The 26003-nt window shown below is 39.1% G+C and overlaps 8 protein-coding genes across 8 annotated transcripts; 3 read left to right on the top strand and 5 right to left on the bottom strand.

The window, feature by feature from the left end:
• Window positions 1-1510: 1510 nt before the first annotated feature.
• On the top strand, window positions 1511-1927 carry MONOS_12042 (uncharacterized protein; the record flags this gene model as incomplete). The annotated part of the gene is made up of 1 exon (XM_067864626.1): window positions 1511-1927. One exon carries the CDS (start codon window positions 1511-1513, stop codon window positions 1925-1927), a length of 417 nt encoding a protein of 138 aa, XP_067727993.1.
• Window positions 1928-1994: 67 nt separating this feature from the next.
• On the bottom strand, window positions 1995-4149 carry MONOS_12043 (uncharacterized protein; the record flags this gene model as incomplete). Its single annotated transcript, XM_067864627.1, has 6 exons — window positions 1995-2324; window positions 2439-2623; window positions 2675-2866; window positions 2912-3600; window positions 3792-4067; window positions 4142-4149. 6 exons carry the CDS (start codon window positions 4147-4149, stop codon window positions 1995-1997), a joined length of 1680 nt encoding a protein of 559 aa, XP_067727992.1.
• Window positions 4150-5676: 1527 nt separating this feature from the next.
• Window positions 5677-12591, top strand: MONOS_12044 (uncharacterized protein; the record flags this gene model as incomplete). The annotated part of the gene is made up of 1 exon (XM_067864628.1): window positions 5677-12591. One exon carries the CDS (start codon window positions 5677-5679, stop codon window positions 12589-12591), a length of 6915 nt encoding a protein of 2304 aa, XP_067727991.1.
• Window positions 12592-16654: 4063 nt separating this feature from the next.
• Window positions 16655-17309, top strand: MONOS_12045 (uncharacterized protein; the record flags this gene model as incomplete). The annotated part of the gene is made up of 2 exons (XM_067864629.1): window positions 16655-16890; window positions 17006-17309. The coding sequence occupies 2 exons, from the start codon at window positions 16655-16657 to the stop codon at window positions 17307-17309; spliced, it is 540 nt and encodes a 179-aa protein (XP_067727990.1).
• Window positions 17310-17751: 442 nt separating this feature from the next.
• Window positions 17752-18180, bottom strand: MONOS_12046 (uncharacterized protein; the record flags this gene model as incomplete). The annotated part of the gene is made up of 1 exon (XM_067864630.1): window positions 17752-18180. The coding sequence occupies one exon, from the start codon at window positions 18178-18180 to the stop codon at window positions 17752-17754; it is 429 nt and encodes a 142-aa protein (XP_067727989.1).
• A 1493-nt stretch (window positions 18181-19673) lies between these two features.
• Window positions 19674-20105, bottom strand: MONOS_12047 (uncharacterized protein; the record flags this gene model as incomplete). Its single annotated transcript, XM_067864631.1, has 1 exon — window positions 19674-20105. The coding sequence occupies one exon, from the start codon at window positions 20103-20105 to the stop codon at window positions 19800-19802; it is 306 nt and encodes a 101-aa protein (XP_067727988.1). The 3' UTR covers window positions 19674-19799.
• Window positions 20106-20767: 662 nt separating this feature from the next.
• MONOS_12048 (uncharacterized protein) lies at window positions 20768-23028 on the bottom strand (the record flags this gene model as incomplete). Its single annotated transcript, XM_067864632.1, has 5 exons — window positions 20768-20905; window positions 21266-21695; window positions 21952-22481; window positions 22737-22790; window positions 22843-23028. The coding sequence occupies 5 exons, from the start codon at window positions 23026-23028 to the stop codon at window positions 20768-20770; spliced, it is 1338 nt and encodes a 445-aa protein (XP_067727987.1).
• A 456-nt stretch (window positions 23029-23484) lies between these two features.
• Window positions 23485-24246, bottom strand: MONOS_12049 (uncharacterized protein; the record flags this gene model as incomplete). Its single annotated transcript, XM_067864633.1, has 1 exon — window positions 23485-24246. The coding sequence occupies one exon, from the start codon at window positions 24244-24246 to the stop codon at window positions 23485-23487; it is 762 nt and encodes a 253-aa protein (XP_067727986.1).
• Window positions 24247-26003: the final 1757 nt, after the last annotated feature.

The following is a 26003-nucleotide window of genomic DNA, read 5'->3' as shown; positions in this document are numbered from 1 at the left end:
TTCTGTTGGCGGTAACTCTCGAAACTCACAACAAACTTATCATCAGTAAACGCATCCATTCTATTAATCATAAAATTTCAATTTATTGGTGAAGAATTAAATTTCACAGCAGAATCTACAAATGAAAACATCATTTGTTAATTCTCAAAAGGAAAAGATTGCAACTGAAACACATATTATTTTTGCTTTTTAAAATGAAATGCAAAACAAAGCGCAACGAAATAACTTGGATTGGCTGTTTAAGCAAGAAAAGTGAATCTTTTGATTCGATTTGATCGAACCAACAAAAAATTGTTTGATTTCGGTTTTTGTGAAAATGAAGCGAGAAGCTCTTCTTTCCTGAAGACATTGTTTCGAGACTTTAAAACAAAATTTATTTTAAAATTGGAATGGAAATTTAAAGGAAGAGAATTCGAAAAGAGGAAATATCAATTCTTGAAGAGAAAGTGTTTTATGGCTTTTTCAGGAAGAAGAACATGAATGAAAAAGTGGACACATGATACTAGCCTTCTTATCATTTTTCATGAATTGCTTATGTTAGCATTTGTTTCAAAATGACTCATAGGATTGCCAAAGATTCAAAGAAATGAGTTTCTGAAAAACAAAATGAATTTGCAGAACAAAATAATATTCCAATCTTTGTATTAGAGCATGTTCAAAAGTAAGCAGAATGGATGAATATTGCAGCAAAGTTGTTTCATTGTTAAAATGGAACATTGGATATGGAAATGGATTATTTGAAGAAAAGCAATGATGGTCATCTCCAACAGAAAGATGCAGATCCCCAGATTTTGTCGTGCTCCAACATAAAAAGATATTTGCTTGTTTCTTTGTGAACCATCGAATACTCAAGATTCCTTTGTCTTCTGCACCTTCATCTTCATCTTCATCTTCGCTGAGCGCACTGCCATCACGACTTCTCCTTCAACGACCGATGTATTCTACTTAGAACACAATTTTCACTGAACTTGGAACAGATCTCATTTTTAATTGATTTATATTACTCTGTCAGACAAAAAAACAGAAAGGATCACATCAGCAGCGCTGCAGATTCTTCTTCCATTTCAACTTCTGTGAACATTACATATCAAATCTGGTAATTGTTTTCATCATCTTCATCATCATCTATAAATTCTTCTTCTTCTTCTTCTTCTTTTTCTTCTTCATTCTTCTTCTTCTTCTTTATTCTTATTTCTTCTTCATTCTTCTTCATTCTTCTTCATTCTTCTTCTTCATTTCCTACATTTTATTCAGAAATATTTAAATAAAAGAAAATACTTTCAAAAGTTTGATTATCTATTTATTTATTTCAAAACTTTCTTTAAAAGGAAACGAACGTAATAAGAAACAGGAGAAAGAAGGCGAAGAAGGTTTCTGGACGAGCGTAAACAAATTTACATGAAAAACTGAGAATACAAAAATCGATAGCAAAGAATGGAAGAGAAAGAAGAGGAAGAGGGGTCAAAAGAGGAAGAAGAATAATGAAAAGAAGACTACGACAGCTACGAGGATGGAGTCGCTAATGAAGCAGATGACAAGACATCGTCTCCCTATCCCTGCCTGTGCCACGCCATCTCTTCATGAGACTACACCACTTGCTGCCTTTCCCCAAGGTGCAGCCCCACCAGCTCCACCAGCAGCCGCACCATCAGGAACAGCGCCCGCAGCCCTTCTTTCTTCCCCACCACAGACTGCACCGCCTCCACCCACCGCTTCAGCCCTGCCCCTGCCAACACCCCTGCCAACACCCCTGCCGACACCCCTGCCGACACCCCAGAAAGCACCCGCACACGATCGTCCAGCACCGGCTTCAGCAGCGCCTGGTGCCGGCTCACCGTCTTCACAACTGCGCTGTTCTCAGACACCGTCAGAGAGGCTCGCAAATCGTCTGCATCGCACACATCAGGCAGCCGCAGGCACAGCGTGAAGAAGTCGTTGCACTAGCACGACTCCAGCACCGATGCAAACTACGGCAGACAGAAGCCTGACAGCCGCTACGCATCCCGGAAGATCCGCAGCAACAACACTGAAGGAGTCTGCGAATGGCACACACACAGAAGAGACTCCAGCTCCGAGTAAGTGATCCCTCTGCACACTGCCCCTGGCGATGACGATGATATCTTTGATGACGATGCTGATGATGAAGTTGATGGAGCCGATGGATCGCCACTGCATATCACATCATTCAGTGTTTTCATCGCCTCCTTCCGCTTCGCTATCTCTGCCCAGTAGTGGTTCATCAAAAATGCCAGAAACGCTGATGTTTTCGCCTCCCCCTTCTCTGACTGCGGCCCCTCAAACTTCTCAAAAAACAACTTGATCTTCTATTCAGTCGCACTTCAAACACAATGTTGAAACACATCCGACACATCCGGAACGATATCGTCAGGAAGTCCTCTTACTCTTTTATCCGCTACTGGTGCAGCTCAGCTTCAAACAACACAGTGATACAGTACAGGAAGAACGATAGCTCGTCTCCCGTGAACTCTTCCCGCGCAAACTTCCCGAATAGCCACACCTCCGCAAAGTCCTTCCGGAACAGCTCCTCCACGTTCACCATCCAACGCCGCACTGCCTCGCTCTTCTTCTGCTCCTGCTTCTTTTGCGCAAGCACCGTCTGCTGCTTCTCATACACATCCTTGAACAGCGCCTTCTGCTCGCTTATTCACTTCACCTAACCCTGTCCCAGCCTCAGCCCCTGCTCCCTCGCTGTCCTCGCTCACCACCCCGCCCTGCTGCGTCCGCCTCTTCTTCTCCTTTTCAATCCCTCCACAATAAATTCGACCTTCTCCTTCATCGCCACCAGCTGCTCCTGCAGCTCCTTCACCTCTGCATTGTTCTTCTCGCTCAGCTCCAGGATCTTCCTCTCCCGCATCCGGATGATATTGTCATTCTCCTGCAGCTACTCCACCAACCCGCTCGTCCGCTTTGAGATCCGCTCGTCGTCTCGGAACTTCTGCAGCAGTATGTTGAACTCCGAATACCGCTTCTCCATCTCCTGCTTCGCCTCCTCGTGCTGCTCCTTCAGCTCCCAGATCTACAGCCCCAGCTTCTCCTTCTCCCCCGCCAGCTCCGCCACCTGCGCCTCGTACTTCATGCACGTCTCGCTCAGCATCTGGGCTGCATTCGCCTTCGTCCTCTCCAGGTCTTCCTCCTTGTTCCTCAGCTATTCCCGCAGCCGCTTTTCCTGCCATGCCCCCGCCTCTTGCTCCTTCCACAGCTCGCCATACACACACGCATGCTCCGTTCGTATCTGGTGCAGCAGCTCTCCTTCCTCGCTGCGCCGCATTCCCCAGCATCTCTTCCACATCTCCAAGCGTCACATCAATGCACATCTGGTTGTGGATAATCAGCTCCTCCACCCCCGGCCGGTTCGTTTCCTTTGCCTCCATCATCTCTTCGAACCGCTCCCCCAGCCGCCTCACCCCTTCTCTTGTGCACGTCAGCAGAGGTCCCCGCGACTCTCTCCACATATTCCCCTCCATCGGCATAAAATAGCTCCCCCGTCGCTCCATCGCCCCAAACGATATTTTCCTCGATGCCAGCAGCCTCGCCCGGCTCATGAAGTAGTCGCTGTCGTCAATCTGCGACGGCGGGTTCCTGAAAAAATACACCAAACAAAATTCAAACACATTTTCATCTTCCAAAGGAATTGCAACACTAAGCACCAACCTTGTCTTCCTCCATCCCGCGTGGCTCCTCAAAGGCCAGTCCCGCAACAGCTGGCGCAGCACAAAAACACCCACGCACACAGAAGACAGCCAACTCGTCAAAAACAAAACAACAAATACCCAAAGCACACACTTGAGTCAATCGCATCCTCTCTTTGGATGGGGGCCAACGATAGATCAAGCAACTTCGTCTGCCCGTCCGCATCCCCAGAAGCGCGCTTCGTTGTGCTCGAAGGCTGGAACGGCGTCGAGCGCAATTGCGTGCTTCTGCCCCCAAACGGCGACCCGGCACGCTTTATCTGCGATGGCAGTGCAGTAGGTGTCAACTTCTTTCCGTAGTCTATGAGCACACAAAACACATAAAGCTCAAAAACGGAAGCGAAAACTGCAAATAAGCTAGCAAACAAAACAATGTTGTAACACTTTATCAATTTGACAATTCTTCAAATGCCCCAGCACTGTCGTCATACAATTGCATATGTTATTTATGCTACAATAATATTATCATTTTTGTTATACTCACTTGTATTCGTGAGATTTTTGGGGAATATATCATGAAGATTAAAAAAATATTCAAAAAAATATTTTTTGCTCAAAAATGTGAAATAATTTTAATACAAAAGTACAGGTGTGCGAAATGAACACGAAGCAAGTGCAATCAAAAAAAAAAAGTTGACATGGCAAAAGAAAAGTGCTTGCAATGAAATTGTGAGGATGATTCCCAAAACAAACAAAGCTCACGCAAAGGTGCATTGAAAAGAGAGGCAGATATTAGCTCCATCCGACGAAGCAAAAACAAACAAACTGAAATAAAATGGAATGACAATTTGTTGGGAGAATAAATCACTTATTCTTTTTGTCTCGCTTGTCAATTACAACCTGCTTTTCTTTTGAATTGAAAATATCTTCAACTTCTCAAAGACTCCTTCTTTTCCTTAACTTTCATAACTTTCTCGCATCTTTGAATAAGTTGATGAGCAAATAGAAATCCATTTCCTCTTCCAAAACGATGCTGATGAACGACGATCAAAAAAATTTCGAAAGAATAGTTTCAGTTGCATCTTTCTATTTATCTCCATAATCATCGATATTGCTTGTTCTTTTCCTCTTCAATCCCTTTTTCAATCAAAAAACAACATTCAATCCGATTTTATTTCTTCATTTCCCCTTCTTCCTTTCTTCAAAAGAAAAATTTCCAGCAAACAGAACCTATTAGGCATTTCTCGTTTGACTTCCATTGCCCTAAAATATGAAAAAATAAAAATAAACAATTTCATTTTTTCATGAAAACACTCAAATAAAACAGAGTTTGTCTCATACCAATAATAAATATCATTCATTTCTCGCAACCTTTTTAACTCAACAAAAAATATCCATTTTCACTCATTCCAGTTTTTATCCTTTTTCTCTTGAACTGAAATTCCATCTCTATCTGTGAGAAAAACACATCAAAAACCCAACCCAAATGCTCATATAACCATGTTCCATGCATCCCATCCCTTTTGCCAAAAGCGTCCATTTCAGCCAATCTGAGCAAAACTAATCATTTCTTTCAAAACATCGAAAATCCCTTCAAATAAAAACATCACAAAAATTCCACCAAAAGACATACATTAATATGTGGTGCAGAATCGCAAAACTTTCAGTACTCATACCTCTTTCATTTATCTGTTTTCATCAATCTTCACATCATTCATTTCTTTCCCAGTTGCCATTTCTCATGAAAATACGGCCAACAAAATTATATGCTCCAAATCATGTGTTGTTCCATCTCAGAGGCGGATATCGCTGGACGGAGAGTGATGGCTGAAATATCAGAACATCAACAAAAATAAATGATTCATTCACTATTATTCATTTGATCAAATTTTAATTGAGAAAAAATTAAACAAATAGTTAATTTTGATATAATAAGGTGAAACTTGGACAAAGTTAAAAGTGTTTTTAACAGGGGTGCCCATATTAGTCTGCAATAGAAAAAAGAAAAGAAAGCAGTTGGAGAGGCATGGTATTGGGGCTATCAGGAATATTTTATTGTGTGTGGATAATTAGTGTGGGGTGCGTATGCAAGGGTGCTACAAGTGATGGAACAGGACTTATCGAGAAATCAGCGAAAGAAGGAGAATTGGATTATCCTGAAGGCACATGGCCAGAGAAGGCACAAAACAACAAAATTGGAGATGACAATTTATTTGTTACATATATTGAAGGAAAAGAAGGTGGAGCGAGAGAAACCTGGAAAGAAGAGAGAATGATGAAAAAATTCACAAAACAATGGAATGAAGGAAGTGGAGAGATTGGGAAAGTCCAAAAACGGAGTTTTTGTGATAAACGGAAAATGTGGGGAAAGGAGGATCTACGTGATAGGAGTGGGATTGAGGGATATCTTGTTGTGGTCAATTCATCAATGAAATTGAATTCGTTGACATTGATGGAAATAGGAGGGGAGAGTGTGCTCAGGGCATCGGACGGAAGTTTTGTTGAGGTGAGTGGATGTGTTGTAGGAGTTGAGAGAGAGACATCTCCCTTTGATTTCTGTGGGAGCTGCGGATTGTTTACCAACATTACCCTCAGATCGTCTTCAACTTCAACTTCGACTGAACAAATATTTCCTCCACTTTTCTCTTCAAAGACAGTGGAAGGAGAGATTTCAGAGAAATGCCATGTTTCTGTTTACTCTTCACATTTCTCGTCTTTTTGTGTATCTTTAGCCCCATTCATCTCATCTCATTTTGTGTGTCTTTCACAATTAGAATTCTTCAACATCTCCACAAATCCACAGAAAACAAGACAACTGGGTGAAGGGTTGAGTCAAAGAGTGTTTCTGATGAGTGGATGTGAATTTTCATCGGTGTGGGATGTGTATGATGGAGGGATTGTCCCCTCTCTGAACAGCCCTTCGTCTTCGTTGTCTGCCTCAAATACTTCATTTGTCAGGTGCTATCGATCGCAGAACGTTGCAATCAGCGGGAGTGAAGGGAATCCTTCGAAACCAGGGAGAAAGCAGATAGCAGACGATGGGGCAAATTCGTTCACTTGGTGTGCATGGAATGGCTCAAAAACAACTGGAGAAAAGTTCTGTTATTCAGATGGAATATCAAGTGGAGGGGCAATATACATGTATAATCTGGCATCGGGAACGCTTTCAGTAAAATTCTGTTCGTTCAACAACTGCACTGCATATTGGGATGGTGGAGGAATTTTGTGTGTTTCAATAAATTCCATCAAGATTGAGAACAACTCATTCAATGCTTGTACTTCTGAATATGATTATGGAGGAGGGATGTATGCCAGGTCTATTTCATCTTGTGTAATGATCAGTGGGTGCGAGTTCCAGAAATGCAAAGCGAATAGCCTCGGAGGTGGACTTTATCTTCATGATTTTAATGCTTCTGGATCAAACTGTATTGGAGCAGAAAATGATATTGAGGAGAGCTCTTGTGTGTTTGAGTGCTTATTCACTTCTTGCTCGATTACAGGAACAAATGGCGGAGGGATGAGCTGCTCATATGTTCCGGTTGTTTTCAAAATGAGGAGCATCCAATTTATTTCGTGCTCAGCTATGTCATTTGGTGGAGGAATGAAATTTGACCCAAGCCAAAATACAGCTCCAAGCAACAACATTTATTGCTATTTCTTCTTCTTTAACGATTGCAAATGTACCGATTCCGATCAATTTGGTCATGATGTGTGTTTTCGAGATTATTACAATCTTTTTTCATTGAATAACCCATTTTATGAGTCGTATACAACAAATACCAATGAGAGGAGAATGTGCTATTGGGCAAATAGTCTTCAGGTCACAGAAAAGAAGTGGTGGCTGAAGGATGGAAAGTTATTATTTGTTGGAGAGAATGGAAATGACTCGCATGAATTGTGTGGAATGAATGAGGCATCGCCTTGTCAAACAGTTTATCATTGTGTGAACAAATGCTATAATTTAGGTAGTTTCGGAATTTCAGTTCTGAATGGGAGGCATGAAAGCGAAGCATCAACAATCAGCGTTGGTGAAAAGAAGATTTCTGTTGTTGGGAGAGGGAAAGAAGTGAGTGTGATTGGGACGAATTCTCTTTCTTCTTCATCGACAACGCTGTTTAGCATATCTTCTGGTCAACTGGAGGTGGGGCATGCAGGGATCGATCACAACGCGACAAGAAGCCCATCGCCGAGTGTGTTTGTGGTGTCTGTGGGGAGCGGGACACTTTCACTGGAGGATGTGGTGATCAGTTCTTCGACATCAGGAGGAAGTGTTATATCAGCATCTGTGTTTGAAGTGATGCTGAGGCAGTTGAAGATGATTGATGTGGAGATTGAAAATATGAAAATATCACAGCCTTTGTTTGTCGAGCCATCATCAGCAGGATCGTCATCTGGAGAGAGTTTGCTGGGGAATGTGACAATTCGAAATGTGAACCGGACAGGAGGAGATGGTGTGGTGATGGCAAAGAGTGTGAAGGGAGGAGAGACATTTGTTGTGTGGAATACAACGATGGAGAGTTGTGAATGCATGAATGGAAATGGCGGGGGAATAAAAATAGAATTGGAAGAAGCAACGAGCAAAGCTTGCATTGGAACATCAGCATCGCACAGTGGAGGAACAACAAAATTCAACAAAACAAAGTGCAGTGGATATGGAGGAGGAATGTTGCTTAATCTGGGTGATGCAGATGCAAAATTTGAATTATTTGAAAATTTGATATTTGAACAGAATGAAGCAGAATTTGGAAAGAACATGTTCATATTGTCAGATGATCTAAACAAGACTGTGACAAACGCATTGTTCAACTTCGATTATTCCTCAATGATAAACGATAAAACTCTGTTTGTTGGGAGTGATGATTTTCATCAAGAAAAGGATTTGTTCATGTTCCTCGTCACATACAGCTCATTTGAGATATTTATCTCGTCGAATGGATTTGATGTGGCGCGTTGTGGAAGTGAGAATGAGCCATGTCAAACAATGTGGAAAGGAATGAAAAACATGAAAAAGGATATTGGAAGAAAAACAATTCAGATTGAAGGATCAACTATCATTCGAGATTCATTCAACATGTCCAATTATCAGATCAGAAAGTCATCATTGATGGGAGAAGAAGATACAAAAGCAATATTGAATTTTGAAAAGGCAATTGGAAGTCAACTAGAATATTTCATGGGAAATTATAAACATCTTGAATTGATGAATATAAAACTTCAACTGACATCGGGATTTGACAATTCAGCCAAATCGATTATTGCAAACAAAGGTGGAGATTTGGTGATAACTGGATGTGCATTCAATTCAGAAGCAGGAGTGAACAATGGATTTGATTGTGCATTTGTGGATGCAATTGGAGGAAGTGTGGATGCGAATGATTTGTCCATAGAATTATGCAATATTAGAAACAGTATTTGTGTTATTCATGATGCTGGAGTCTCTTGCCATTTTATGAATGTTCGAGAAGAATCGTTGAATGAAAGTGGAGGATGTTTTCTTCTGATCAAAGGACCTGAATCAACAACAAAGATTAATGAAGGAGGAGAGGAAATGAATCTCAACATTGATAGCTCATCATTTTCAGGAGTGAAGAGAAATGACAATGGGCCAAGCATTTTGGAGTCAAAGAGTGAGAAAAAGATTTGCTTGGCTGTGAATGAGAGCAACATCACAGAAGACAAAGCAGAAACAAGTGAAAAAGGAGGAACAATATTCTTCACATTAGGCTCATCCGGTTCAATGAAGATGATTGATTCTAAAATCACTAATTGCAATTGCTGTGTTAGAAAAGGGAAAGGAGGAGGGGTGTATCTAGCAACAAAGGAAAAAGGAGAATTGGATTTCGCATTTGTGGGAATGAAGTTCAGCGCTAACGCAGCAAAAGTGGGAAACGACATTTTCGTTGAATGCTTCAACATTTCTTCTCAAATCAATGAAATCCAATTTCAATTTGATCTTCATGAAGGCCACTTCAATCGTTACAATGCGATATTTGGAATTGATAAATGCAATTATCCAAATGATACAGATCTAATTGGATTTGTGACGATCCACCAGAGTGACACAATCATTGTTTGCAGTGTGAATGGGTCAAATGAAAAGCAGTGTGGAACAAACGCTATTCCATGCGATTCAATTAACTATGGTCTTATTCATCTGACATCGGAGCTGATTAGTCAAATACTTGTGATAGAAGAGAGTTTTATTGAAGAAGAGATTAATTTGAAGGAAATGAGTTTAAGCTCGAAGAGCAGAGATTTGTGTGAAGTTGAAGTGAAATCAGGGATTGGAAAAACAAGAAGGGAATTGATAACAACAACAGGAACAGTCTCATTGGTGAGAGTGAACTTTGTGTTTGATTCGAATTTCATTTCTCAACATGAATCATTGATATCGCCAGAAGGAGGGATTCTTGAAGTGATGAATTGTTCATTCACAACAAAACAATTGACAGAAGGAGTTAATGAAGAATTTGCAAATATTCCATATCACATTTTCAACATGGCAAAGGGAGAATTACAACTTGATGGATGCACAATATCAAATCTCATTCTTCAAAAATCAGCATTATATCTTTCATCACCACTTCCATCAGTGATTTATTTGTTTGAGATCAGCAATTCAACAATTTCTCATTCACTTATTGAGATTAATGAATGTGAGCGATTGAATATGGAAAAGTTACATACAGAAAATATTTCAGTTGAAGGAAATGAAGAATCATTAATATCATGCTTTTCAATGAAAAAGACGATGCAATTAACAAATTGCACAATAGGTGGAGTCAGTTCAAACAAAGCAAAAGGGAAATTGACGAAAATGGAGAATTGTTTGGATGTAAAAATGGATAGTTGCAATTTCGATGGAAGTTCAAAGGAAAGAAAGGAGAAGAATTTGAATGTGGAACAAGAGATATGCAGTTGGTCTGGATCTCTTGTGGATGTTGTGAAGAGTTCTGTGATGATGAAAGATACAGCAATAACCAATTCTCCAGAAGGTGGAATAACAATGAGTGGAGGGGAGTTGACTGTTAGTGATGGAAGATTTGAGAACAATAATCCGTCCATTGAAGGATATCTATCATTGAGAAGGAATATCATCTGTTCAGATTCAGGAACATTGAATGTGATGAGTTTGAAAGGAGGAGATGGATTGAAGGATAATACTTCACTTTGGATTTTGAATGAAGGATGCAGTTTTGAAGGGATTGTTTCTGAGAGGGATTCATCATTCTTCATCCCTGTGCTGGAGAGCGTGGAAGCAAAAGAAGAGAAAGATAGAATGAAGCTGATATTCAAAGGGATGCTTCTTGTTCCATGCAATCTGTCATTTTCAATTGTGAAGAGGAAGGGAGAAGAGAAAGAGATTGAAAAGGAAGATTTCGATTCAAATGGGTTTTTATCAGAAAGAGAAGCAGAAGGGAATGTGGGAAAAGATCTCATCAGCAGTTGTGGAGATGAAATTGAAGAGAGCGTGTTTATTTTGTTTGGAAATGCAGAATCTCCTTCTTTAACAAATTCATTCATTCTGAAGAATGCAAGTGAAACAAAGGCAGATGAGGATGAAAGGATTGTTGAAGGAGGAAAAGAAGGGAAATCTTCTTTGTTGTTAATAGTTATTATAATGGCTATTGTTCTTTTGATTGTTTTGATTGTGTCAATTGTTCTGGCTGTTCGATGGAGAAAGCAAAAGAGAAGGACAGAAGAATTGGAAGAAATTGTGAATGATAATATCAAAAAAGATCCAAAGGCATTTGAGATGGTTACGATGGAGATGTCACCAGAGGAGCAGTGGAGGAGAGCAGAGAGGGAGGCAGAGAAGAAAAACGAAGAGAGGATGAAGAAGAGAATATATGATTCAAATATAGAGCATTCAGAATCATCGGAGCATTTGCTGAGTGAATGTGGATCAACTGAATACATCTTGGGGAGAGATTCAGACAAGATTCCTCAATGGATGCTCGAGAAAGTTGACGAAAAAGAAGGGGAGGAAACAAGAAAGCGAACGCCATCACCATCAATCTCATCCACTTCAACGACAGATTCAGATTCCACTTTTATCCGACCAGAGAGTATGTGTCCAACCACTTCTTCAATGTCGAATCTGGTGGATGCAATTGCCTGCTCATCGCCACATGAGAAACTGATTGTGGATTTGAGGGATTCACTGTTCATGCTGCTTCACGGAAGGAATGAGAAGAAGGAGATGGCGATTGGCACTTTGCAGGAAAGGGAACAGACAGCTTCCCAGATCCTGTTCTGGGTGGCTAACCTTGCATTTCATTCATTTGACGAGATGGAAAACCCTCTTTCTTCTCTTTCCAATCTGAGTCCTCACATTGTTTTGTTTTCTGAGCATATGGTGATCTGTGTTGCGATGCATTCTGACTGCTCTTCTTCTGATTCAGGTTCATCTTCCATCTCTTCATCAACGGTTGCGACTTCTGCAAGTGAAGATGATGATGAAGATTCTCTTCCTTCTTCCGCATTTGAGGATGAAGATAGCTTCAAAAAAGAGTGTTTCAGATGGAAGGCGCCAGAGCTGCAGATGAACAAGAAGATAGGAGCAACAAAGGAGTCAGTGGCATTCTCGATTGGGATGATGCTGTGGGAGTGCCTGACGTTGGAGATTCCGTTTGGGGAGTATGAGGCTGAGGCAGCAGGGCAGAAGATTATGAATGGGGAGAGGCCGAGGATGGGGGATGAGCAGTCGAGCCTTGAAGAGGTGGTGAAGGAATGCCTGTCAGGTGAGCCATCAGAAAGACCATCGCTGCAAAATCTGAAGAGAGAGTTTATTCAGCGTTTTCCAGCAGGTGCAGCGATGATAACGATGTCAGATGCGATCGATGTGACAAGCATGAGATCAAGCCAATATACGATCAACAAAAGCGGAAAGATTATCATTTTTGAAGCAAAGAGTGAATGCAAAAATGTTGAAGAATGACTTATAACTTTTAATTGGTGAATGAAATGAGAAAGGTGAAATAATGATTTTATATGAATAGACATGTTGAAGAGAGATTATTTAAAAGAAGTCTGGCAATCATTGTTTTCGTGTTTTAAATTTTGTTTATTTTATTTTATTTTATTTTATTTTATTTATCTATTTATTTATAAATTTATTAATAAATTTATTTTTTTTGTTATTGTTGGATTTAATTTTAATTTCATTTTTAACACACTCACATTCACCACCTTCTTGTAATTTGTTTGTATAATATCACTGAATTCGGTTACTCACCAAAACAACTGTTTATGCTTGTCTTTTTTTTCATTTTTTTCCCCCGTTTTTCAAGCTTTTGTGATTGTATTTCCCTTTTTGATTGTTAATAGATATGAGTAGTTATTTTATGTTGGTTTTCAAATATTCGTTTGATTGATTTGCTAACACCTTATCGAATGTTTTTTTAAATGAGTTTTTGTTGAATTGTAATTCTTATTTTTCAATTGTTTATCCGATATGTATTTGCAGACATTTTCTTTTGTAAATCAAAGTATTTTCGTTGCTTTTTATGCAACTATTCACTTTTTTTTCCATTGATTTTTCAATGGATTAAGTGTTTTTCAACATTCAGCATAAACACAGATTGAATTGTCACGTTAATTAGAAAAAAACATTAACATAAAATATTATTTCGATGATTGGAACACAATTAATGCAGTTCAATAATTTTTTCACATTCATTTTTCAAAGAGAAATGGGGGAAAATACGGACTTTCAAGCTTTTTATGCACAAAGCATGAAAAAATTGTTTCACTTATTACATTTTGAAACTCAACCAGATTTCGTAAGATATTTTATATTTTCAACAGGAAATAAACATCACTGATGTAATAACAAAATGTTTTGTGACCTTTCATATATTTCAAAAAATAAACACATTTATTTCTAAATTTTTGATCACAATAAGTGCATCAAATGTACATAATTTTTCAATGAAAATGCATGAAGTCAAATATTTTGTCTCAAATAACTAAAAATGTCATTTAACGACTACGATTAAGGGGAAAAGGGTAAGGTTTCAGTTAAGGGTTAGGATTAGTACAAACGTGCGTTCTGTTTTGAGGAAAGTCATATGCAAAGCATAGTCTTGACCAGTTGGATATATATGCAAACTTTGTCAGAACATAAAAAACAAAAGGTGAATTTTCACAAAAAGAGTTTTTTCCTTGGAAATTTGAATGAAAACACAATAGTTTTGTTTAGATAATAAAAGAAATTTTGAAAGTGTTTTAAAACCATTTCAACAGGTTTCTTTGGAGCTTAGGATTTAAATTTGCATCAACATTTATTTAAAATTTTATTGCTTTTTCTGGTCATTTTAAATTGTTTATTTTTTTCAATTTTCTTTCGATTTTGACACTGGTTTTTGTAGTGAAATCGATTGCAATACTGATGATTCAACATTCAATTAACTTTATTTCGATTTGTTTGGATTTATGATTTTTATTGATATCATAAAAAATTTCGAAGATTGATCATAATAATATTTCATAAAGGGTGGGGTTTATTAGAAAATTTTAATTGATATTTACATAAAAATATTGTTTAATATATGGGTGATTATTTTTGATATCATAAAAAATTACGAAGTTTGATCATTAAAAATTTTCATTAAGGGTGGGGTTGATAAGGTATACTTTATGTGAAAATACAAAAAATTAAAGTTAAATATATTGTTGTTATTTATTATTTGTTGAAATAAATTAGTTTCCAATCGTTTTTATAACAAATTTTGAAAAAAACATTAAAAATTTACACAAAAATATCGAAAATTCGAAATACATAATAAAACTTAAGTTAACTGATATCAAAAACATGATAACAATAATTACAATAATGTAATATAACAATTTCAAATTAAAAAATATGTTTCATATTGTTATTGAAAAAGAAAAAAAAAATTGATTAGTTGATATTGAAAATTGTGAATTGAATCAATAAATTTCAACAGATCTTGCGCTGACTAACATATCGTCCTTTCAAATATCCTTTTCTCCTTTTAATGTTTCTTCTTTTCTCGAAAAGAAGAGGTTTTTGTTTGTTTTATAAATCCAACTGCTTCAAAAAAAATTAACATCTCTAATTTCCTTCTCAATCCCTCTGTCCTGTGGACTTTCTATGAATTCGCTCTCCCAATTCGATGTCAATTCTGCATAACACGATATCCAGCTTTTTCTCATTTCCATTCATTTCCGCCTCCAGCCCTAAAAACAACACAAAAACAGTCAACAGGCTAATATTCATATATAGAAAAATAAATAAAGAACAAATAACCCCTCGACTGTTTTTTGCTTAACAGCTTCATCTCCACAGCAATAATCATAAAAAAAATATCAACAGTTTATCTGTCACAGAACTGTCAAATTGCTAGGAACACGCCTCCACAAAATATATCGTGTATCTCGCTGGAGGGTCTTCTTATCCCATCCACATTGTGGGGATGTCAGAGGTGTTTTTTCTGTTTCGGCCATGATCATCTCCTTTAATATTATTCTCAATCATCCAAATCAATATTTGAGGTTTATCTCATCAATAACAGATATAGGAGGGATATGGGGCAGAGAAGAGATGAAAGAAGATTATTTGTGGCAGGGGGTGGGAGTTGAGTGTTTTTTTGAATGCTAATGTTTCAAGAATGATTTTTAAATGAAAGAAATTCTGAGACAAAGGGGTGGGGAAGAGTGGGTGGAGATTCTGAGAAGATAATGTTGTAAATATATAGAGAAGTTGCTGGGGATGGTGAGGAAGGTGATTATTGTTGATTGGAGAAATGGATTTTGAAGTGAAGGAAAAGAGAGCAAAAGCGGGAAAGAAGATGAATATTCTGAAGTGTTTGATTGGAAGAGGAGTATTTTTTATGAGAGGGGAAGAATGTTTTATGGAAGAGACTGGGAAAGATGAAGAAAAGGAAGGGAATTGATATTTTCTGATGATTTTATGAGCTGAATGGAAGAGTGGAATGGAAAAGAAGGAAATTAAGAAAAATCAACATTTTCTGCTTTTGAGGGGAAAGGAGGGGAAGTAATAAAAAGAAAGTGAATTGCCTTTGGAAAAATACAGCAATATTGATTTCCACAATCTGTTCGTCTCAAATATTGTGATTGAGTTTTTCAAGCCAATCTGAAGTTAATGCATCAAGCGAGACGTTTTGGCCAATCAACAATTTCATACAAATTATTCTCAACATCATAAATATCGTTCGACTGATTTAGCATTTCTCAACTGCATCTTCTTCTTCTTCTTCTTCTTCTTCTTCTTCTTTTGATAATCCTCCTTCATTTTTATAACCATCTTCCTCATTATTCGATTAACAAACACAAGATTCGCCTTCTCACAATTCACTTGCTTATTCAGCGACAAGCACGCCTGTTATGAATCACATAGCCAAAAATACACAAAATTATCTTCAGTCAAATATTGCTTCTTCTTCTTCTTCATCATCTCCTCCTCCTCCTCCTTCGCCTTCGTCTTCGTGTTTTTCTTGACCTTCTTCACATTTTTTGCCATTAACCTCAACAGATGTTTTGTACATTTCTATTTTTCGTACAAAAAGGCCAGATCATTTTCTGTTTGTGGCAAGAATTGAAAGATAATAACTCAAAAGCTGCTAAAGATTCGGGGATATCCGATTTCTTTGATAAGCTTGAATCTGCCTGTTAAAAATATTGTGATTTCAATTAACTGCTCCTTCGAAGTTTTCAAATCAAACACAATATATTGTTCAATCAATAAAATCATTTGAAAACATATCAAGCACTTCTTCGAAAATACTTAAAGATAATAAATGGATTTCTCTGTAACCGCATGCATTCACCTTCCTCCTCTTTTTCAATGATATTTCCTCTCACTTCGTATTGGATCATTCCACCTTCCTTGGAATGAATATGAGCTATTCAATCAGTAGCCAGATAATTCACCCTGATAAATATTTTATTCAGTTTGCCTTCTCTCAACAGTATCATCATCAATATCAAAGCCTTTTGTTGGATTGCAGTTTGCGCATATGAACTTCTCTTCTCTTCTTCAACAGCACATCCCGATCTGCTTCAGCGTTTCGAACGACATCCGTGCTCTTGCTGTTCAGAATGAGGCGAATGGGCGTCGCACGAGAAATGGCAGTGGAAGGGGGAAGGAGCTGCCAGATACGTTGCGCTCATGCTCTATCTTTGTGATACTACCAAGGAACTATGAGAGGACAGCGTGTTCCAAAGGAAGAAGAAAAGAAAGAAAACTACAAAAGTTAGTTGAGCGCGGAGCAGAGCAAATGAAATCAACGAGAAGAGTCAAAGATGAAGATGAAAACAAACAAGAAAGATGAGTTTTGTACGTTACAAGTTGACGCTTTCGACACAAGGCTTGCACAGGCAGCGACAGAAAGGAGGAGGAAGGACAGAGGAAAAGAAGAAGGAGGTGATGAAAATGATGATGAACAGTACCGGACATTTTACTCGCTCGACAGCGCACTCTCATCTGCCCAGCTGCGCGCTCAACACATCACAGCCCCCTTGACAATTGCCACTCATCCTTTTTCTCCCTTTTTACACTCACAATTGTCTGCCCCTTCTGTTCTTGTTGGCACTCCTCCAGAGCCACTCGCTCATTCATCTCCAGCTACATACTTCTCTTCTCTCGCACAGAAATCTCTTGACATAACTTAACCCAAGCTCTGCATTTTCCTCTCTTTGTTCTTCTATTTCCTTCTTCCTGCTGCCAATCCCTTGTGGGATACTTGGAAAGAACAGATTATGCAATGCAGATGTGTTTGCGAGCAGCATCGCGTTCGCGACGAGGGATGCTCTTGATCTGCAGAGCCCTTGCTGAACAGGGCAGCGTATGTGGATTGACAGGATATTCAGGTGAGTGGTGAGAAGGAAGACAATGGAGAGGAGATGGATTTGGCAGAGACATTCGAAAGGCTTAGAATGAATGTTTTTCAATCGAGAAATTGAAAGGAGCTGAAACAAAGAATAAGCCCGTTTCAATACCTTCAACGTTTTGTTTTGATTTTCTACTTGAAATCAAAAAACGAAAAAGGATTCAGCAGTAAATTATCGAAACAGCATTAACTTTGCAAGCATTTTCATTTGCCAATCATCATCTTTATTCACTTCTTTTTATTTCCCACTTCATCTTTTTCTTCCACCTCCTTCTCATCATCTTCTCCTCCTTATCCTTTTCTGCCTCTTCTCGCTCCTCAAGTACTCCCGGAGCAATCGCTGCTGGTGACAGAACTGCTTCCCACATCCACAGCTCCACGGTGTCCAACCCCTTCTCCACAATCTCCACCACTTCATTCAATGTGACCCCTCGCTCCATCACTTCATCGTCTATCTTCGTTATTAAACGCATCGACTGCGAAGATAAAAACTCCATCAACACTATCGCAGATGGAAGCAGCGAAGGGGCAAACAGATTATAACCTGCAAGAACGCATTCACATCCACTGCAGAAAAGATCCGCTTTCTCCCAAACAGTATTAACCAACACTGCAAACGAAAGAATCTGCGCCACCAGCGAAGCAGAAAGCATCTCCGAAAGCACCAAATTTCAGGCACGCATAATAACCTCACTCAGCATATTGCGTATTACCACAACGTATACATGACGCAACTCATGGAACAGTTGGATTTGTTGAAGGAGTTGAAGGAGAAGGTGTTTGCGAAAGAGGTGTGGTGGAATATGTTGTGGTTGTGAAAAGTGAGACTGGTGATGAAGGTGTGGTTGAGGAAGAAGGAGGTGACCGAAAGGAGAAGAAGAAAAAGAAAATGAACGAAGAAAATTCGCTGAAAAAGCATAACAAGTTCTTTCTTCGTTGAGAAGCGATTAAGCAGTGTAATGAAAGATAAATAATGAAAACATTGAAGATAAAAGAAGTCAAAATTGACAACGTTTTCAAATGGGAGATTCAGATGAGGAGAGCAGAAACGAAAGGAAAATAGGCAGCGGATAGAGAAGAAAGTTAGAAAATCATTTCATAAGAAGAATTAGGTAAGAAAAGTCGAGATTGACTCTATTGTTATCATCTATTGCTGTTTCCTTTCCATTGAGTTCATCGTTTTTTAAGTTTTTGAACTGCGCAGCTTTAACAACAACTTTGTGATGAAGCTTCAGCAAAATAAATATTAAACACAATTTATAAAATTTTAAATAAACCAATTTAATATATTTATATCTATCAATTTTATTTAATGCATATTATTTTGTTCAACAAGTTATGATATTTGTCATTTGCTTTTAAAATTAAATCATTCATTTAATTAATTTTTTGTTAATTTTTATTAAACTTGATCAAAAAATTCTTTTTAATGAAAAAAAGGTACGTTTTTTTGAAATAATAAAAAACAAATATTTATCGCAGTTTTAAAAGTTAAATACTTATTAAAAAACAATTTTGTTGATTGATCAAAAAATACCATAACAGTTTTTATTATTTTGACTTTTGATCTATTTTTATGATTTCAAAAAAATCACCCATATTATCATTATTAATTATTTGTTGTTTTTAATTTGTTTCCAATTTTTTTTATTACAAATATTTTAAAATAAAAATAATTTCAAAAAAAACTCGAAAATTCAATAAACATTATAAAACATAAGTTATCTTGTTTGAAAAGCATGATAATGATTGTTTCAATACTCAATAAATCAATTTCTTAATTGAAGAATGTTAAATAATGTTATTGAAAAGAAATTTCAAAATAGATGTTGAAGATCCAAATAAATATGTTGAAAAAAAACAATTATCGAAAACACAAAAACAAAAATATGATAGTTATGCAGGATATTTCACAAGAAATTCACAGTTTGCAGTTTATTTCGATTTTAAAACAAATAATACAAAAAAGAACTTTTGTAGATTTATTCGTCAAAAGAAGTGATAGATGATAATAAAAAAAAATCGCTATTTCAAAAAATTGAACAATACAATTTGTGAATTAACATTTTTGCACAAAAATAGCTTCCATCAAACGAAAATCTTCACTTACTCTTTTTCATCTTTCTCTCTCTCTCTCTGTATTCCATTTTCTTCCTCGTCTTTTAAATACATTTGGATGTCTTCCTCCTCAGATGCTCTGCTGTTGTCGCCTTTCTCAACACCTGCATCACCACCCACTGCCACTTCTCCTTCACTCCTCATTCGCATCTGCTCACTCCTCCCTCTTCTCCCTCCTCGACGGATCCCTCACTGTGTCCTCCTCCCTCTTTTCCGCAGCCGACCAGCCTGTCGAACTCAACTCCACCCTCCTTTGTGCTTGCCTAGGCACCCTTCGCCTCTCCAACATATCTGTCCATTCCCTCCACCTCACCTGCCCTGCTCTTCGTGCTCTCGCCACTTCCTCCCTCTTCCACTCCGACGCTAACCTCTCCGCCCTCAGTGCTGCCTCGCCAGTTCTCGTGTTCGACGATGGCTCCAGCTGCTCCCTCAAGCATCTCATTGCAACAGATCTCGCCATTGGAGGTTTCAGTGTGATATTTTCATCTTTCTGTTTTAAATAAGTGAATAAGCTTCTTCAGCATGATGCTCTCCTTTTTCACTACCATTTCTTTCGACCAGCTCAGAGGAGAACAACTGTGTACATGTCGACCGCTGCTTGTTCACCTGCAACAGATCAGCCTGTTCCGAATGTCACTTTTGCCTGCAGCATCATCATCAGCTCTGACTTCTGTGAGATTAACATTGCCTCGCTTTGACAAAGCGACTGCGCACTCTCTGGCACTTCCAAGTGGCTTCTCAACCACGGATAAGCTCTCCGAAGCATCGCATCTTACATCCCTTCCCTGCTGTTTGTAGCTGTGCTTAAGGACACCCTGAAAAAGAAGCAGCAGACGGAATGATTCAGATAAATAACAATTGATTATTTCTCCATTTTAGCGTTCTTTTACTGCTCGTTGAAGTATTTTCTTCCAACTACTCTCCTTTTCCATATTATCCTTTTTTCTTTTAAAATCTCTTCAATTATTTTTTATCCAATTTCCATTCATAATATTCAGTCATTAATAAATCTATCTTTCTCTTTATCTTCATTCTCTTCATTCACTAAACAATCATCTTCTCATCTTCAACCAGTTTCTTTTCTTCATAAATTCCATTCTTTTTTATTTCTGCTATTATCACTTATGAAGATGCAAAAAATGAAGAAATACGATCAGAAGAAGAAGAAGATGATGATGATGACTGCGATGATGAACCAGATGGTAGCTGTGACAAAAGCAGAGCATGGAGGATAGTTGCAGGTGAAGATGAAAGAATATCCTTTGAAAAAAGAAAGAATTTTGAAAATATAGACTTCGCGTCGTTGAATTCTCAGGAACTGTCCCAGATGGGGGAGAAAAGAAAAAGAAGAAGATGCCCGTTTACGACTCTGAAGTTGGAGAGAATGAGTCGATGGAAAAGGGAGGAAAACTGAGGATGGAGAATTTTTTGATGTGAATGACGGAGAAGAGGGAAAAGGAGAGGGAGATTGCGAAAGAGAAGAGAGAGGTAACTGAGAGGAGGTGACGCTTGTCTGAAGCTGATGTGGAAGAATTGCTGAGAATTAGTCTTTCTTTATCTAATAGGGAAGTTCTCCTCCTCATCCACTTGCTGTTCCTGATGCATTTATCGCATGCAAACAGAAGTTATATTAGCTCCATCAGCAGCAGAATTTGAAGATCCACTTAGTTCCTGTGAATTTGTTGTCATGCTCGATTCCATTGAAGTTAACTGAAAGTCAGATGTTTGCTGAACAGAAGAAGAAGAAGAAGAAGAAGATAAAGCAGAAGGTGTGGATTGTTGTAATAATGCAGCTCCAACAACCTTCAATCGCTGGATGAGAGAGGCAGACATGAACATCGAAGGAGAAGAAGGTTTCTGTTCATGGTGTGTCTCGAATATGGTTGATATTTTGTGGAGCAGGTCCTTCTTCACCATCAACCAGTGATCAGCGGTGACAACAGCAGTGAGTGCAGCGCGCGTTGCCAGCAGACGAAGCAGCAGTCGATCGGACGAGGCGGCAGAAGGGATGAGTGACTGCGTGGAGAATGAGATGATGGTAGGTGTTGTGCTGGAGGATGACATGGACTGAGAAATGGAAATAGAAGCGACACAAAATGTGAACAGAGAAGGTATTGAGAACACGAAGATGAAGTGAAAGATGCTGAAAGCAGCTTTGAAGGCAAAGTGATTACGATTGGAGTGAGTGGATGAGAAAGAGGGAGAGGGCACATGTTGACAAGAAGCGCTCATGAAAACTTGAGAGAAGAAGGCAAAATCGGATATTGCTCTTCTTTATGTGGCTATTCAACGTCCAGCGGAGCAACCTTGTGTGTGTTGAATCTGTCAGTTCGAATTGAGTTTCTCCGATGAATGGAGCGCATGCTATTCTCGGCGGAGAAACAAAAAATTCATTTTCGGTAGCAGACAGCAGAAGTTGTTGGTCTTCGAAAAAGACAGACGAAGCAAACAAAAGCAGGTCAAGCAGAATATTCGCATTGATTGTATATGACTCTCTTTCCATTGCATACAAAGAGAAGTTATTTTCATCATTCTTTCTATTGATCTTGTTCTGCACATCAGGAACAGTACTGTAAATTCCCCTCTCTTCACAGAACAGCTCAGCTGTGCCTCTTGCCTCGTCCCCTCCATCCACATCTGCCCTTCCTTCTCCTCTCCACACATTCATCTCCTTTCTCATGTTCTCCACCAGTTGCGCATCTCTCACGGCATCTTCTACTCCCAAACTGAACAGCCTCATTCCACACAACAGGCTCAGAAACGAGTTTGCATCATTCGCCAATATTCCCCCCGTTGCCCCGGCGTGAGATGATGGAATCGTAGTGGGCTTCAGAAGCTGTGGCGATCCAAGTTAGTTGAAAAGATGAAACAGTGCCTCTCAAAGAAAATGAAACAAAGCAGCGCCTTCATTCTGCCCCATCTGCTGCATCGACTGCACAAACAGCTTCTTCAGCCCTGTATTCTGTCTGCACTTCCTCCAAAACACAGAAGGATTTCCAAAGTCATCCGCTCATCCTCCTCCATCTTCTCCATTTGCATTGGCATGCCTGTCTGGCTAGACAAACTCTCTCATGAAGAAGTCGTCGCAAACCTGTTTTCCGCAGCTACTCTGAGATATGCCTGCAATTTTCTGACGAGTGCTGCTCTAATGGCAGACAAGACAAGATGTCTTCGTGACACAGAAACAGCCGCCAAACTGTGATTGCTGTGTCTTCTGCGCGGGCTCTGCAGCGCTTCTCTGCCTCCGTCTGAGCCAATTGTGTTCTTGTCTTCTTCTTTCTCTCCATTTTCCTTTGTGGACTTGGCTGAAGGAAAGGTGAACTGCAGAGGGGTCGAACCGAGCTCTCCGCCGGAGATGGTTGAGGTGTGTGAGAAAGTGACATGCGACTTCTTCTGATTGCTCTTTTGGGATGCCGATGAAAGCGTCTTTCGCTGCTTGGGAGTGAAGCGCAGGGCAGGGCGTGAAGTTAAGTCCACTTCTCTTTCTGTTGTCTTTTCTGTTTCATCGGCATTTGATGCATCAGCAGATCGTGTTATATCCAAACTGCCTTCATCACCGCTAACGTAACTATCATCGCTATCGTCATTGTCATCATCTTCACTGTCTTCTTCTGCTTCTTCAGTGTCTGCTGCACCTTCTCCGTTCACTCACTCTTTCCTCTCTTCATCTCGAACAAATAGTACATGTTCTTCCCTTTCCCTCTCGGCCAGATCTTTCTTTTGAGCGTCTTTGCCTTGATTTCCTCTTCCTGAACAAGATTTGAAGGCAGCAGAAGAAAGACTGGCTTGATTGTTGGGATGATCCTTCCTCATGTCTGCTTCAGAGTGTTCTTTTTCAACTACGTGACTGCTTCTCTCCTCTGCCTCTCCTTCATCTCAGCTACTATAAATGTTGCTTCGACTGAGCTGTTTTCTCTCATTTTTGCTGAGTTGCATGTGTTCGAGGTGTCATATTCAAAAACAGATCTGCTCTTTTCCGGTGTCTGCCGAATGGACCGTGTACTTGTCGAAAATATCTTTTCACTGAGAATCCTGTCTAACTCCACGTCTTCTTCTTCTTCTTCCTCCTCCTCCTCCTCATCAACAACTTCCTCGTCATATTCATTTCCATCAGTGTTACTTCTGCTTCTTCCACCTGTCTCACTAGTGTCAGACTCAGAAGAGTCAAATGCGATGCTGCCTTCTGTCACACCCAGCAGCTCCAGCTCTCTCGAAAGCAGCTCACTCAAAACAGCATCTGAACCTATTGTTGGGGTTGTTTTGGATTGGATTGCTTTTCCTTTCGCTTTCCCTTTCCCTCTCACATTCGCTTGCCCTCTCCGCTTTCCTCCTCTTTGCCTGCTATACTCCAATTCATCCGGTGGAAGTTCATCAAACACAGAAATTATTCTTCCTTTCTCTTTCTCTTTTTTCTCTCTCTCTCCTTTTCCTTCTCCTTCTCCTTCTCTTTGTTTCATAACTGTCCTCTTACTCGCCAATGTTACAACAGTTGATTCCAAACGCCTCGTTTTCTGTGCTGTTGCATTTGCATTTGTGCATCTTTCACTCTTCTTCCACTGCTGATTCAACCCCATCGCAGTAATCATCCGCTTCCTCTTCATCTTCGGCGGCCTTCAGTGTGGAATATTCAGCGGCACTTGCTACATCCCCACACGTAATAGCTTCTTCATCTTGCTGTTATTATTGTTATCGCTGTTATTGTTGCTGCTTCCACCAATCTTGTTTGTCAGTCCCAGCACTTCTGATTTGAACTCTGGTAAAGCAATCCTTGAGCCTGTGTGTGTTTTCATGCAGATTGTCCGCTTGAAGGCAGCAAGCGCTTTTAACCTGTTGCCTTTTTTGAGTGATCTGCCGAGTGCGGTAGTTGGAACACTCAGCAGTGAAACAGACGAAGAAGAGGATGAAATATTCTTCGTCTGAGTACTTGAAATCGGGATAGAGGTTGCTGGAAATCGAATATTCAACGAAGTGGAAACAGAAGAAGCAGAAGAAGCAGAAGAAGAGGAGGAAAAAAAGACGAAAATCATGATAACGAAGATGGAGATAAGGAAGATAATTTAGTGGATGTGTTATTTGGAAAAGCGGCTTATGATTAATATGAGGAAGAAAACGATGAAGAGGAGGAATGTGAAATGTAACAATCTTTCGATAAACGGGGAGAAGTTTGAGATGATGATGAAAGCATTGAAGTCGTGCGACTGAACTTCATTCAAGCAAAAAATGAAGCAATGTTCGCACATTCCTCTGATGTTGAAAACATGCTACCGAAAAGGGAATAGGCGAGAATGGGAAGACGAATGAGTTGAATGGAAGGACGAGAGGGGAAAGGAAAAAGATTTTTGAGAAAAAGCATTAGCAGCAGCAGAAGAAGGAGAAGATGATGATGAAAAAGAAAAAGAAGAAGAAGAAGATGGTTGAGAAATACCACTGGAGGCGACGGTGGTGGTATCTGTTCCGTTTCCTGTGATTTAGGTATCAATCGCACTGAAGGTGAGTGCATGAAGATGAACAAATGTTGAGGTGAAGAGGGTGAGGGATGCTTCTTGGAAGAGGGAAATGAAGCCAGTGAGGGCATACTCGATGGTGGCACATGGGGTCTGTTGGGGTCTGCCACAGGCATCAGCATCAGTTCCGCTGTTAGAAACGATTTTATTCTGGGCAATGAGAGGGAGCCAGCCATTGAATTCATCATTGTCAGCTGTTCCTTGATTCCACACTCTTTGTGTTGGAGTTGTTGATCCACAATTCTCGAATGGGGATTGGGTGATAATGCTGCCATTGAAAACACACATCATTTCCTCTGCCATTTACAGTAGTGCTTCCAACGAAGAAGTTGATTTTTTATTTATTCACCTTTTGAATATGCTAATTAGCTGGTGCGAATCAATTTTCAAATGGTTTTGCTTCTGTTTCTTTTCTCTTTGCTATGATTTCATTCAGAAAATATATTTCCTTATGATTCTTCTGAACTCTATCGTCATGTTCTCTTTCTTCATCTTCATCCAACAAAAATTAAACTTCATTTCAAGTAAACTGTTTATTCTCCAAAAAGCTTTTTTAATTAAAAAAGAAATTTATTTCTTCATTATTTAGTTAATTTGCTTTCATCTTTTTTCTCCATCTTCAATGCACGTTGTGTCACGGTAAATAGCTATCATTATACGAAAAACCTGAAAAATAAAATCCAAAAGTCAGATGAATAAATTTATAAATAAATTTTTAAAATCAATGAAGATAAGTTCAGGGTATATTCAAAGAAATAATATGTGAAAAGAGAGAATAAAAAAAAAAAGATAGATTGAATTAATAATAATGGAGAAAAAACCAATTAACCATGATGAAATAAAAAATAAAGTCA

The sequence above is a fragment of the Monocercomonoides exilis genome (assembly GCF_001643675.1).
Source record: "Monocercomonoides exilis strain PA203 chromosome Unknown scaffold20-1493094, whole genome shotgun sequence".
NCBI classification, from domain to species: domain Eukaryota; phylum Preaxostyla; order Oxymonadida; family Polymastigidae; genus Monocercomonoides; species Monocercomonoides exilis.
Note: the sequence above shows the minus strand (reverse complement) of the source record. Positions and strands in the feature narration are given on the sequence as shown.